The 12,521-nt window shown below is 41.4% G+C and overlaps 1 protein-coding gene across 1 annotated transcript in view; it reads left to right on the forward strand.

Moving 5' to 3' along the window:
* Positions 1-673: 673 nt before the first annotated feature.
* LOC139375263 (kit ligand a) overlaps positions 674-12,521 on the forward strand; it is a 33,441-nt gene continuing 21,593 nt past the window's right edge. The window contains exon 1 of the mRNA XM_071116880.1: positions 674-947. Within this exon, the coding sequence (XP_070972981.1) occupies positions 933-947 (15 nt within the window). The 5' untranslated portion in view covers positions 674-932. The remainder of the gene's footprint in view (positions 948-12,521) is intronic.

Genomic DNA, 12,521 nt, shown 5'->3' on the forward strand with positions numbered 1-12,521 from the left:
TAAGTGAACTGTGCTAGGTGCCAAATATAACCTAATGAAATTTTTTAATTAATGTGTATTGTTTTTCAAATGAACATTTTCTAAACTGAATGATTTTTTGGTTTGTTCATGTGAGCCCTAAGATGACTTTGCCAAGGTGGGTAATATGAAACAAAAAATATATATATTATACAACTTTTGATATGGTCATACCTATAAATTGTGATCGGTCAGAACCGCCTTCTCACCGGCTATATGACCATGACTTGCTCAACCACTGCATTTCCTATAGACTTTGTTGTACATTTGGACCAGTTTGACTTTACGACTTTAACTCCTCTACAATAAATCGATATGCTTCCATGCCTGACGTTCAAAGTCAAAACCCAGCATGGGTGCCAGCATCTCGAATGTCGGTCTGTCAAGTTCCAACGATAAATGACATAGCGATGTGCCAACGGGGCAGTCTAACATGAGGCGTGGACAGGTATTTTCAGACGAATGGAAGTTATCATAATAAGGCTACTTATAGTAATATTGGTTTCATTCACAACGTAAAGCGGAGTTTATCTCAATATTTTCATCGGGGCTGTCGATGAGGACTGTATGATGGACGTTGGAGCAGACTGACCGGAACGGTTCTTGTGGGCGGTACTTGAAGCAACTATAAAAATGGGTTTCCCTGTAAAAAAACAAAACACCAACTCACTATGATCTCGCAGTACCCGTTAATGCGCTCCCTATGATGTGTATATTTGGATACCATACCTATCATCAACAGAGCTCATTGCAGCAGTTTTATAAGGTTTAAGATTATTTTCCCTGCTTGGATACTAGGCTACTGACTAGGGCATTGGATATGTGCACACGGGATGATGAAAACCCCTTTCCTCCCCGCAGAAGTAAGATAAAATAGGGTTTCGTTTACATTGGATTTACTCCTCTCATTCCATATGAAGAAGCCAAAAGTAAGTTATCATCGGAATTGCATATTTTCTTACTAACTTTCTTGTTATAGGCTGTCTTTTATTTGCATGTCTTTCTTGGATAAACGCCTATTACGCCTGGCGCGGTGTGCGTATCCAGTGGCAAATCAGAAGAAAACGAATGGTGTGAATTTGCTTATTTCTGTCCGCAGATTTTTTGAAAAGTATGCATACACGAGGAAAGTCATTCACGACTTACATGACCCCTCTTTTAATGCCAAACACCATGATTGATGTCTGACCGTAGGGTACATTGCATTCAATATCATTGGCATGATGCCGGAGCACCATCTTTTACTGGTCAGCTTCTTTGGAAACGCTTGTCAAGTTACGCACCTTCATCACCATTTTCCAATACGGTCAAACAGAACGGGAATTGTGTGTGGGTGTCATCCTATGTTTTCTGACATACTGTATCATAATTATTAAGACACGATGGACATTTTGTGGCTGTTGTATTTGCCCATGTTGACTAATGACAGTACGTCCCAACCATGTCCAATAATACAAAATATTTTCGCGCCTAATCGTTTTCTTTTCGTCGTGAAAAGTGCTTTGACATGGTTGTTAATTAAATCATAAACAGTGATAAACATAGGATGCTGTTAGTACATGTATTTTGATGTGTATGCCTATTGGTATACGGGGACTTGGATACTGGAAAATGAAAGGGGAATAGGGTTTGGAAGCAAATTATGGGGAAAATCTTAAAGCTTCAGTAGTACACAGCATTTTAAGATGTCATTTTGAATAGCATGTTAAGTTCGTTTATTTGTGTATGTAGGCTAGGTCTATGTATGACATGTGTAATGTGCAATTTATGTATTATACTGAGTGTGCAATGTACATGTGTATATTTTGTATACAGCAGTACTGTGTGTCTAAGACACTTCCCCTTGGGGACATTAAAGTTGATCCTATCCCATCATATCTTATCCCATCCTATCTTATCCTATCTTATATTATCCCATCCCATCTTATCTTATCCTATCCTATTTTCCTTTTATTCAGACTTTCGGATATAAGCGTAACTGAAATCAGGTGTTTCTCACTTTTTGAAATTGTTATTTGTATTTTTAATTTAATCTTTATTTAACTCGGCAAGTCAGTTATGAACAAATTCGTCCCAATCACGGCCTGATGTGATACAATCATGGATTTGAACCATGGACTGTAGTGGCACCTCTTGCAATGAGAATGCAGTGCCATAGACCACTGCGCAACTCGGGAGCCCCATAGCCTACACCAGTGGAGGCTCCTCAGAGAAGGAAGGGGAGGCCCATCCTCCTCAGTTCATTTCCTTTCTATTTTTATTGTGAAACACTAAAAAAGTTATAATATTTAGATAAAACTATACTAAATATATTCACGTCACCAAATAATTGATTCAAAGACACTGTTTTGCAATGAAGATCTACTGTAGCCTCAACAGCACTCTGTAAGGTAGCACCATGTTGTAGCCGGAGGACAGCTAGTTTCCATCCTCCTCTGGGTACATTGACTTCAAAACCTAGGAGGCTCATGGTTCTTACCCCCTTCCATAGACTTACTACTACTTACTACTACTACTACTACTACTTATTACTTTCTAGGCTGAGTTGCAAAGAAAAAGCCATATCTCAGACTGGCCAATACAAATAAAGTATTAAGATGGGCAAAATAACACAAACACTGGACAGAGGAACTCTGTCGAGAAGGCCAGCATTCCAGAGTCGCCTTTTCACTGTTGACGTTGAGACTGGTGTTTTGCGGGTACTATTTAATGAAGCTGCCAGTTGAGGACTTGTGAGACGTCTGTTTCTCAAACTAGACACTCTAATGTACTTGTCCTTTTTTCTCAGTTGTGCACCTGGGGCCTCCCACTCCTCTTTTTATTCTGGTTAGATCCAGTTTGCGCTGTTCTGTGAAGGGAGTAGTACACAGCATTGTACGAGATCTTCAGTTCCTTGGAAATTTCTCTCTTGGAATAGCCTTAATTTCTCAGAACAAGAATAGACTGATAAGTTTCAGAAGAAAGTTCTTTGTTTTGAGCCTGTAATCAAACCCACAAATGCTGATACTCCTGATACTCAACTAGTCTAAAGAAGACCAGTTTTATTGCTTCTTTAATCAGGACAAAATTTTTTAGCTGTGCTAACATAATTGAAAAAGGGTTTTCTAATGATCAATTAGCCTTTTAAAATGACAAACTTGGATTAGCTAACGCAACGTGCCATTGGAACACAGGAGTGATGGTTGCTGATAATGGATTTCTGTAAGCCTATGTAGATAATCCATAAAAAATCTGCCGTTTCACGCTACAATAGTCCTTTACAACATTAACAATGTCTACACTGTATGTCTGATCAATTTGACGTTATTTTAATGGACAAAAAATTTGCTTTTCTTTCAAAAACAAGGACATTTCAAAGTGACCCTAAACTTTTGAATGGTAGTGCATGTGCATATGTATGCATGCTTATATGTATATGTGTATGTATGTATGCATATATATATAAATATATATATTTACCCCCAAAAATATATGGGTGATTGGAAATGATGCAGACAATTACATTGATGGAAACTACAATCTGTCTGCAATATTAAAGCCGATCCACCCCGTCACCTTGATTACTCAAATTTCTCTCGACTTTACACCTACGTTGTAAACTTTAATTCATAGAAAGCAACCTCGTGATTGGTATAGGAAAATATATGTGTCATGTAGTGGCCTAAACCTATTGATGTTACATTGAACTGGGTGAATGGAATATGAATGACTGTCACCCAATATGATATAAAATAAATAAGGCCATGCTCATAAAATAAATAATTATCCTCCCTCATCTTAAACGGCACCAATCGCCACTGGCCTACAATGTGGACTTAGTGTGGACTTAACTGCAGCCTAATCTTTCTTTGAGCCAGTACAACTTTTCCCTAACCCAGTTAGTATAATTGAACTTCTTACATATAGACTAGCCTACCTGTTTCTGCACATAGAAAATTCTGCTCAGCAACTGATAAATACATTCTGCATACTATCTGTGAAAATGTGCACCCTTTGGTATGCCTGTGATATACAGCATACAGTACCCAGTGTTTCTCAATAACTTACATGGTTAAATGAAATCATTAAATAAATCCTTGGAATATACTGTAACAAAACTGTATTGACTACAGTGAGTCACTCATAGTTTTGGCAGATGTATGGTACCTGACAGAAAACAGGAACCATTCCACTCTTTCATTGCCTTCTTCCTTGTTTTTTATCACGTCAACTAATAATCACTTGTTAAAAAAAAAAAAAAGATTGCGCAATAGTCTGCAGCTGCTGCAATAGAAACATTGAACATAGCTATAAAAGGATAATAAGATGCAGGATTTGTGCAATGTGCATATTATTCTGTTTGGCTGTCAAGAAAAGAATGTGGTGTGAGGTAAGGTGCGTAAATTTGAGCGTTTCCCATGAAAAAAAGCATCATTGACATTCGACAGACACTGTAAATGCGACACATACATCCTAGGTTGTTTTTATGTGTGCTATGAAACCTCCTCAAAGGTCCCCAATGCCTCAGCAGTCAAGGTTTCCCAGACTACAAAAAAGGCTGGGTATATCAGTTTACTTTCTTTCGTGCTCCTAACCCCCAGATCCATACCCATTCTCCCAGCTTACACGCTTCCTTAGAAGTTGGTGCCCTGGGGGCCTGTGGAGACACTGGGGGTGCATAGAGAGGTCACATGCTGACAGTCCGTTCACATCTCTGCTTTACGATGCGCCCCCTGAAGAGAGCCGGGTGGGCACATTCAGGAAGAGTTAGTAGTCCAGCGAGAGAGTTAACGAGGCAATGAATTGAGTGAGATATGTCAAAAGTAGTGCACTGTTAAAGGGAGCAGGGTGCCATTTTGGACGAAGTCAACATCCCTTGAGCTCTAGACGCCACATGCCTGAGAATGCTAGTCAAATAGGTTAGACTGGATGATCTGTAAGCAGCTCAGGTATGCTAATTCAACCTGTGGCCCTGCTGAGACTAATAGCATTATTGTCATGACTTTTGACAATACTTTAAACCTATATAGACTGGTGTTAGAGAGGCTTATTGTGCTAAAGTAACTCTTCGACCAGACTTGAAGTACGTGTGAAGCACCGGCACTAAGTTAAATATTAGTTGTTTCTTAAGGCAAAACAAAAACTTGACTGACCAAGCAGCAGGTTTGTAGGAGCCTGTAATGCCCTGCCAAAGCCAGGGGGACAGCCTCTAAGAATCTCCTATTGTGTTAGTGTTACATCAGAGGAGGCTGGTGGGAGGAGCTATAGAAGGACAGGCTCATTGTAAATACTGGAATGGAATTAATGAAACGGTATGGAACAGATGAAACATATGGAAACCACGTTTGACTCACATGTTCCATTTATTATATTCCAGCCATTACAATGAGCCCGTCCACCTATAGCTCCTCTCACCACCGTCCTCAGTGCTATACATAGGTCCTACCTGTGTAGAATACAGTAGGTTTGCTTGGTTTAGTTATTTTTTACATCCTCTCACCAGTAGCTCTCTGATCACCGTGAACTTATTTTGCCGTTGTTTATAGCACTAAGTCCATACTCAGACAACCTCGTTGGCTGTTGGCAGTAAATGCAGTAGCTCAGACTAAAGGCTAAAGCGCTTATCAGAGTCCAAAATTGGTACGCATCCACACAGCAGTGTTCTAGAATATTGGACCATTGGCTTTCATACTTTAAGAATTTGCAACACAACTCAAGCAATTTCTCCAACTGTCACCGCATTCAAATGAACGGAGCGGCATTGGTTGGTGCGCGGTTGGGGTGTACGGTGGTCTCAGAGCTGTGTATCGCGGCTCCGCGACTTTGAACTCTGAATTATGCGCAATATTGTACCATAAGAGTATCATGGTTATCAAAGTTTTTATGAACTTCCTGATAGTAGTTTGTTTATTGCTGCAGCTGCAGATATCTTACGCAAGGGTTACTTAAGAGCAATAGAGTAGTGCTCTGCCTCATTGGGTTTTGAGTTTGTCCAATATATTTGAGATCCATATCTCTTACAATCTTTTAGCACTGGGTTGGGCTGCCTCTGTTTTCAGGAAGGGAAAACAACATTGTCAGTCACAGCAAAAAGTATTGTTATGAGGAACGCAACAGTGGAAGACGATTACCGTCACACTGTTTTAGAAACAGACCGATAGTTCAAACAGCACAAATTTAACACCATAGTCCCCTCAAAACTCGTCATTAAGCTCGAGACACTGCGTCTCGACCGGTTCCTGGACTTTCTGATGTGACGCCCCCAGGTGGTGAGAGTAGGAAACAACATCTCCACCCTGCTGATCCTCAACACTGGGGCCCCACAATGGTGCGTTCTCAGCCCTCTCCTGTACTCCCTGATCACCCATGACTGCGTGGTCATGCACGCCTCCAACTCAATCATCAAGTTTGCAGATGACACTACAGTGGTAGGCTTGATTACCAACAATGACGAGACGGCCTACAGGGAGGAGGTGAGGGCCCTCAGAGTGTGGTGTCAGAAAAATAACCTCACACGCAACGTCAACAAATCAAAGGAGATGATTGTGGACTTCAGGAAACAGCAGAGGGAGCAACCCCCTATCCATATCGATGGAACAGCAGTGGAGAAAGTTTTAAGTTCCTCGGCGTACACATCACGGACAAACTGAAATGGTCCACCCACACAGACACCGTGGTGAAGAAGGTGCAACAGCACCTCTTCAACCTCAGGAGGCTGAAGAAATTTGGCTTGTCACCAAAAACACTCACAAAATTTTACAGATGCACAATCGAGAGCATCCTGTCGGGCTGTATCACCACCTGGTATGGCAACTGCTCCGTCCACAACCGCAAGGCTCTCCAGAGGGTTGTGTGGTCTGCACAATGCATCACAGAGAGCAAACTACCTGCCCTCCATGACACCTACACCACCCGATATCACAGGAAGGCCAAAAAGATCATCAAGGATAACAAATCAAATCAAATCAAATCAAATCAAATTTTATTTGTCACATACACATGGTTAGCAGATGTTAATGCGAGTGTAGCGAAATGCTTGTGCTTCTAGTTCCGACAATGCAGTAATAACAAGTAATCTAACTAACAATTCCAAAACTACTGTCTTGTACACAGTGTAAGGGGATAAAGAATATGTACATAAGGATATATGAATGAGTGATGGTACAGAGCAGCATAGGCAAGATACAGTAGATGGTATCGGGTACAGTATGTACAAATGAGATGAGTATGTAAACAAAGTGGCATAGTATAGTATAAAGTGGCTAGTGATACATGTATTACATAAGGATACCGTCGATGATATAGAGTACAGTATATACGTATGCGTATGAGATGAATAATGTAGGGTAAGTAACATTTATATAAGGTAGCATTGTTTAAAGTGGCTAGTGATATATTTACATCATTTCCCATCAATTCCCATTATTAAAGTGGCTGGAGTTGAGTCAGTGTCAGTGTGTTGGCAGCAGCCACTCAGTGTTAGTGGTGGCTGTTTAACAGTCTGATGGCCTTGAGATAGAAGCTGTTTTTCAGTCTCTCGGTCCCAGCTTTGATGCACCTGTACTGACCTCGCCTTCTGGATGATAGCGGGGTGAACAGGCAGTGGCTCGGGTGGTTGATGTCCTTGATGATCTTTATGGCCTTCCTGTGACATCGGGTGGTGTAGGTGTCCTGGAGGGCAGGTAGTTTGCCCCCGGTGATGCGTTGTGCAGACCTCACTACCCTCTGGAGAGCCTTACGGTTGAGGGCGGTGCAGTTGCCATACCAGGCGGTGATACAGCCCGCCAGGATGCTCTCGATTGTGCATCTGTAGAAGTTTGTGAGTGCTTTTGGTGACAAGCCGAATTTCTTCAGCCTCCTGAGGTTGAAGAGGCGCTGCTGCGCCTTCTTCACGATGCTGTCTGTGTGAGTGGACCAATTCAGTTTGTCTGTGATGTGTATGCCGAGGAACTTAAAACTTGCTACCCTCTCCACTACTGTTCCATCGATGTGGATAGGGGGGTGTTCCCTCTGCTGTTTCCTGAAGTCCAAGTCCAACAACCACCCTAGCCACTGCCTGTTCACCCCGCTATCATCCAGAAGGCGAGGTCAGTACAGGTGCATCAAAGCTGGGACCGAGAGACTGAAAAATAGCTTCTATCTCAAGGCCATCAGACTGTTAAACAGCCACCACTAACATTGAGTGGCTGCTGCCAACATACTGACTCAAATCTCTAGCCACTTTAATAATTTAAAATTGGATGTAATAAATGTATCACTAGTCACTTTAAACAGTGCCACTTTATATAATGTTTACATACCCTACATTACTCATCTCATATGTATATACTGTACTCTATACCATCTACTGCATCGTGTCTATGCCGTTCGGCCATCGCTCATCCATATGAATATGTACATATGAATATGTACATATTAACATCTGCTAACTATGTGTATGTGACCAATAACATTTGATTTGATTTGAGCACACGGCCTGTCTGTATGCAGGATGCACTGCAGTCTAGGGCAAGTATGGGTAACTGAGGCCCAATATGGCAACAGGAGTATGTCTGAGTGGGTGTGTCAAAAGTTGTGGGTGTATGGAAACAAATCAGCTAATTGGGCAAGACTGTTTTGGCTGATTGGGCTGCAGGACAAGTCAATAAGCCAGCGACTATTATTTTATTTTAAGCATGATAGCAGCCTAAACAAGAAATAATTAATATTGGTAACCATCTAGATGTCACCTTGATGCATACTATACATACAGTCTACTACTCAATGAGGAGGGCATGAAAGGCAACAACACTGGGACACAGTCCACTTCGCTCTAGCTTGCCAAGCACCCGACTGGGCACGGACATCAATTCCACATTGGTTCAATGTAATTTCATTGAAATGACTTGGAAACAACATTGATACAACCAGTGTGTGCCCGGTGGGACTACTGTCCGACAATGGCATGGGAAGGGTGACAGTCACAGTAAGCACTCGTATATAACGCAAGAAGCAAGAGTACACCCATCATCAGTACTTTTAAATAAAACAATCGTCAGTTTTATAACTGAAAATGTACAATTATTTGGGTAAAACTAACAGTAAAATATGACTGACTTCTCCTCTGGCTTAAAAACACAAGTAGTTACGTGGTAAGAAATGGAAGCAAAAAAACACAGCTCAATCCAAAATGTCTAACCTATAGCAGAGCACTTGACACACCCACTCCTTTCCACATGCCCACTACTTTCCTTTCGACATGCCCACTCCTTTCCACATGCCCACTACTTTCCTTTCCACATGCCCACTACTTTCCACATGCCCACTACTTTCCTTTCCACATGCCCACTACTTTCCTTTCCACATGCCCACTCCTTTCCACATGCCTACTCCTTTCCACATGCCCACTACTTTCCTTTCCACATGCCCACTACTTTCCTTTCCACATGCCCACTACTTTCCTTTCCACATGCCCACTCCTTTCCACATGCCCACTCCTTTCCACATGCCCACTCCTTTCCACATGCCCACTACTTTCTTTTCGACACACCCACTCCTTTCCACATGCCCACTACTTTCCTTTCGACATGCCCACTCCTTTCCACATGCCCACTACTTTCCTTTCCACATGCCCACTCTTTTCCACATGCCCACTACTTTCCTTTCCACATGCCCACTCCTTTCCACATGCCCACTACTTTCCTTTCGACATGGCCACTCGCCCATACTTCGGTCGCCATATTGGGCTGAAGCTACCCCTTTTAGTCTAGGGAAGAAGTGTCATCAACGAGACACCTTAAAGGGTTTTCTGAACAGTCTCTGGGTTGGGATTAGCTGGGTTGGGATTATCTGATTAACTGGGATGAGCTCCAATCGCTTTCCTTTACCTTGCTCACATTTTTAGCACTTATTATTTTTATTTTATTGAACCTTTATTTAACTAGGCAAGTCAGTTAAGAACAGATTCTTATTTACAATGCCTGCCTACCAGAAGGCAAAAGGCCTCCTGCGGGGATGGGGGCTGGGATTAGAAATGTACAAAATACACATCACGACAAGAGAGACACCACAACACTACATAAAGTTAGAGCTACCTTCTAATTTGCTGTTGTGAAGTGACAACAGCGAGAAATATCTGTCTTGACTCACTGACTGGTTTAAAAAGACTAAAATGAGCTGCTTTCACCTGGAAGTGGAATTTAGAAGGCAGTGCCCAGAGACATATAGTTACAGTATACTGTATTTACAGGGTTATTAAGTAGAGCAGTAAATTAAGTGTTTAACCAATGGGATTCAGCTCCTACTGTGGATGGACAGACATGTCAGTGAGTCTGCCGAGTGTAAGCTATCTGAATAAGTGAAGGCAGGTCGGCATGTTGAGAGGTACTTACAGTAGCACAGATACGAAGTTTGCATACCCAAACAAAACTATAGCTTCAATGCATGAGTGGTGCTTAAACATTTATATACTCGTCATGTATAGTAGGCCTACTGTATTTAATTTACATTTTGTTATCTGCATTAAAGATACACTATGCAGAAATCACTCTGCCATTTCCTGGTTGGTAAAATTCTAATAGTTCGCCTAATTTCAGTTTAAGAGACAAAACAGTCAGTCATTTTGAAGAAAATTATTGCACCATCTGTGAAATATATTTTCCAGAACCAAAAATATTGTATTTTCATCTGTTTGAAGCTGGTGTACAAAACCGAAAGCAAAGGATGCAAAAATGAAGTCCCCCACTGTCTATGACACAGCTAATTTGTGAATTTAGATTTTCAAGGAAATGTTGGAGGGTGTTCCATGTGTTGGGTTTTCAGAGGATGAGTCATAACTGAAGACACCAAGAGGCATAAAACAGTTAGATGGGAACACAAATGGTGCAAATTAACAGTTGACAGACTTCAAGGCTATAAAAGTGTAAAGGTGAAACCTGGCCAATGTGATAACAAGGCAGCAACACAGCAATATGCTTTTTTACCTATAAGCAGTTTCACGACTAATTTGTCTTGCTCAGAGGTACCCTCTTAGTACATAGATGCTCTTGGGAAAGTATATTCCGATTAACTGAAAATTCTGCATTTTCTTAAAAAATATATATATTTAATTCGTTATTTTACCAGGTAAGTTCACATTCTCATTTACAGCAACAACCTGGGGAATAGATACAGGGGAGAGGAATGAGTCAATTGTAAACTGGGGATTATTAGGTGACCATGATGATTTGAGGGCCAGATTAGGAATTTAGCCAGGACACCGGGGTTAACACCCCTACTCTTACGATAAGTGCCATAGGATCTTTAATGACCTCAGAGAGTCAGGGCACCCGTTTAATGTCTCATCCAAAATACAGCACCCTACACAGGGCAGTGTAGGGTCACTGCCCTGGGGCATTGGTATATTTTTCTTTAGACCAGAGGAAAGAGTGCCTCCTACACCACTTCCAGCAGGATCTGGTCTCCCATCCAGGGACTGACCAGGAACAACCCTGCTTAGCTTCAGAAGCAAGCCAGCAGTGGTATGCAGGGTGGTATGCTGCTGGCATACCATAATAATGTGTTATAGATGTTCTTACAATGATACCCATTATTTAATACATTTTGTTCACTGTTTTGGGTACAACTGATGTTGTGAATGGAGCCATGTGATATTTATAGTTAGTCAGCATTATTAAGACGTTGGAGAAGGCTGGGCCTCACAAGCAATTTTTTGTTAGGGAGAGAGAGCCCCCCTAAAAAGATTCCTCCAGAACCATGTCCAATGTATCTGTCCTTGGCAGTGTTCAACACAGATACAACTGAATTGGCTTAGTGATCAGATTTGTGCAAAACCATATTTTAACTGTCACATGTCCAAAACTACAGCTCATTTTAGGCATTACCATGATGTTGATCAACTCGCAACATGTCCTATCATATCATAACAGCGAGACTGTTGAGAAGAAATGAGTGCAATGTACCATGATCAGACTACCCCTGTCCCCCACACACAAACAGACCTGTTTTAACCCCTCACACACTTAGTCACAGACACATGTCTGGTTTGTCATTGAATGCAAGTGAGATAGTGATATTTTGACATGTTAAATGAAGCGTTAGTCCCTTGTTTCTTTAACACCATCTGCAACACTGACACGCACTTTTCCTTCACAAGCTTCAAAAGACTTTGCAACCCTGATATGTTATTCCGTCTTTCACCATCTCTGTGCTTTCTATTATCTTTAACTGAACTGGTTGATCTCCAGAGTGAACAAAGGCAGAGGGAAAGCAAAGGTTTTTATTGGTCAGTAGTATGTTGGGTCAATCGTGGATGTACATGAACTCATACTGTTAATATCACAAGTCTCTTCCAAGTTCACCCAAATTGGATTCCTTAAAGTTTGGTGCACTTCCAGTTATTTTTTAAATTTTATGTCTTGAAGGGATGATTAAGGAATGTTCTTCTCCTCCAAGTAAAACAAATGTCTGCTGATACCGTTTCAACCAGTTTCGAAAATCTGCTAATCTGCCAAGGCTGACCTCGTTACTCTGGTGTACGTTCTGGT

This window comes from Oncorhynchus clarkii, chromosome 2 (assembly GCF_045791955.1).
Source record: "Oncorhynchus clarkii lewisi isolate Uvic-CL-2024 chromosome 2, UVic_Ocla_1.0, whole genome shotgun sequence".
Lineage (NCBI taxonomy): Eukaryota > Metazoa > Chordata > Actinopteri > Salmoniformes > Salmonidae > Oncorhynchus > Oncorhynchus clarkii.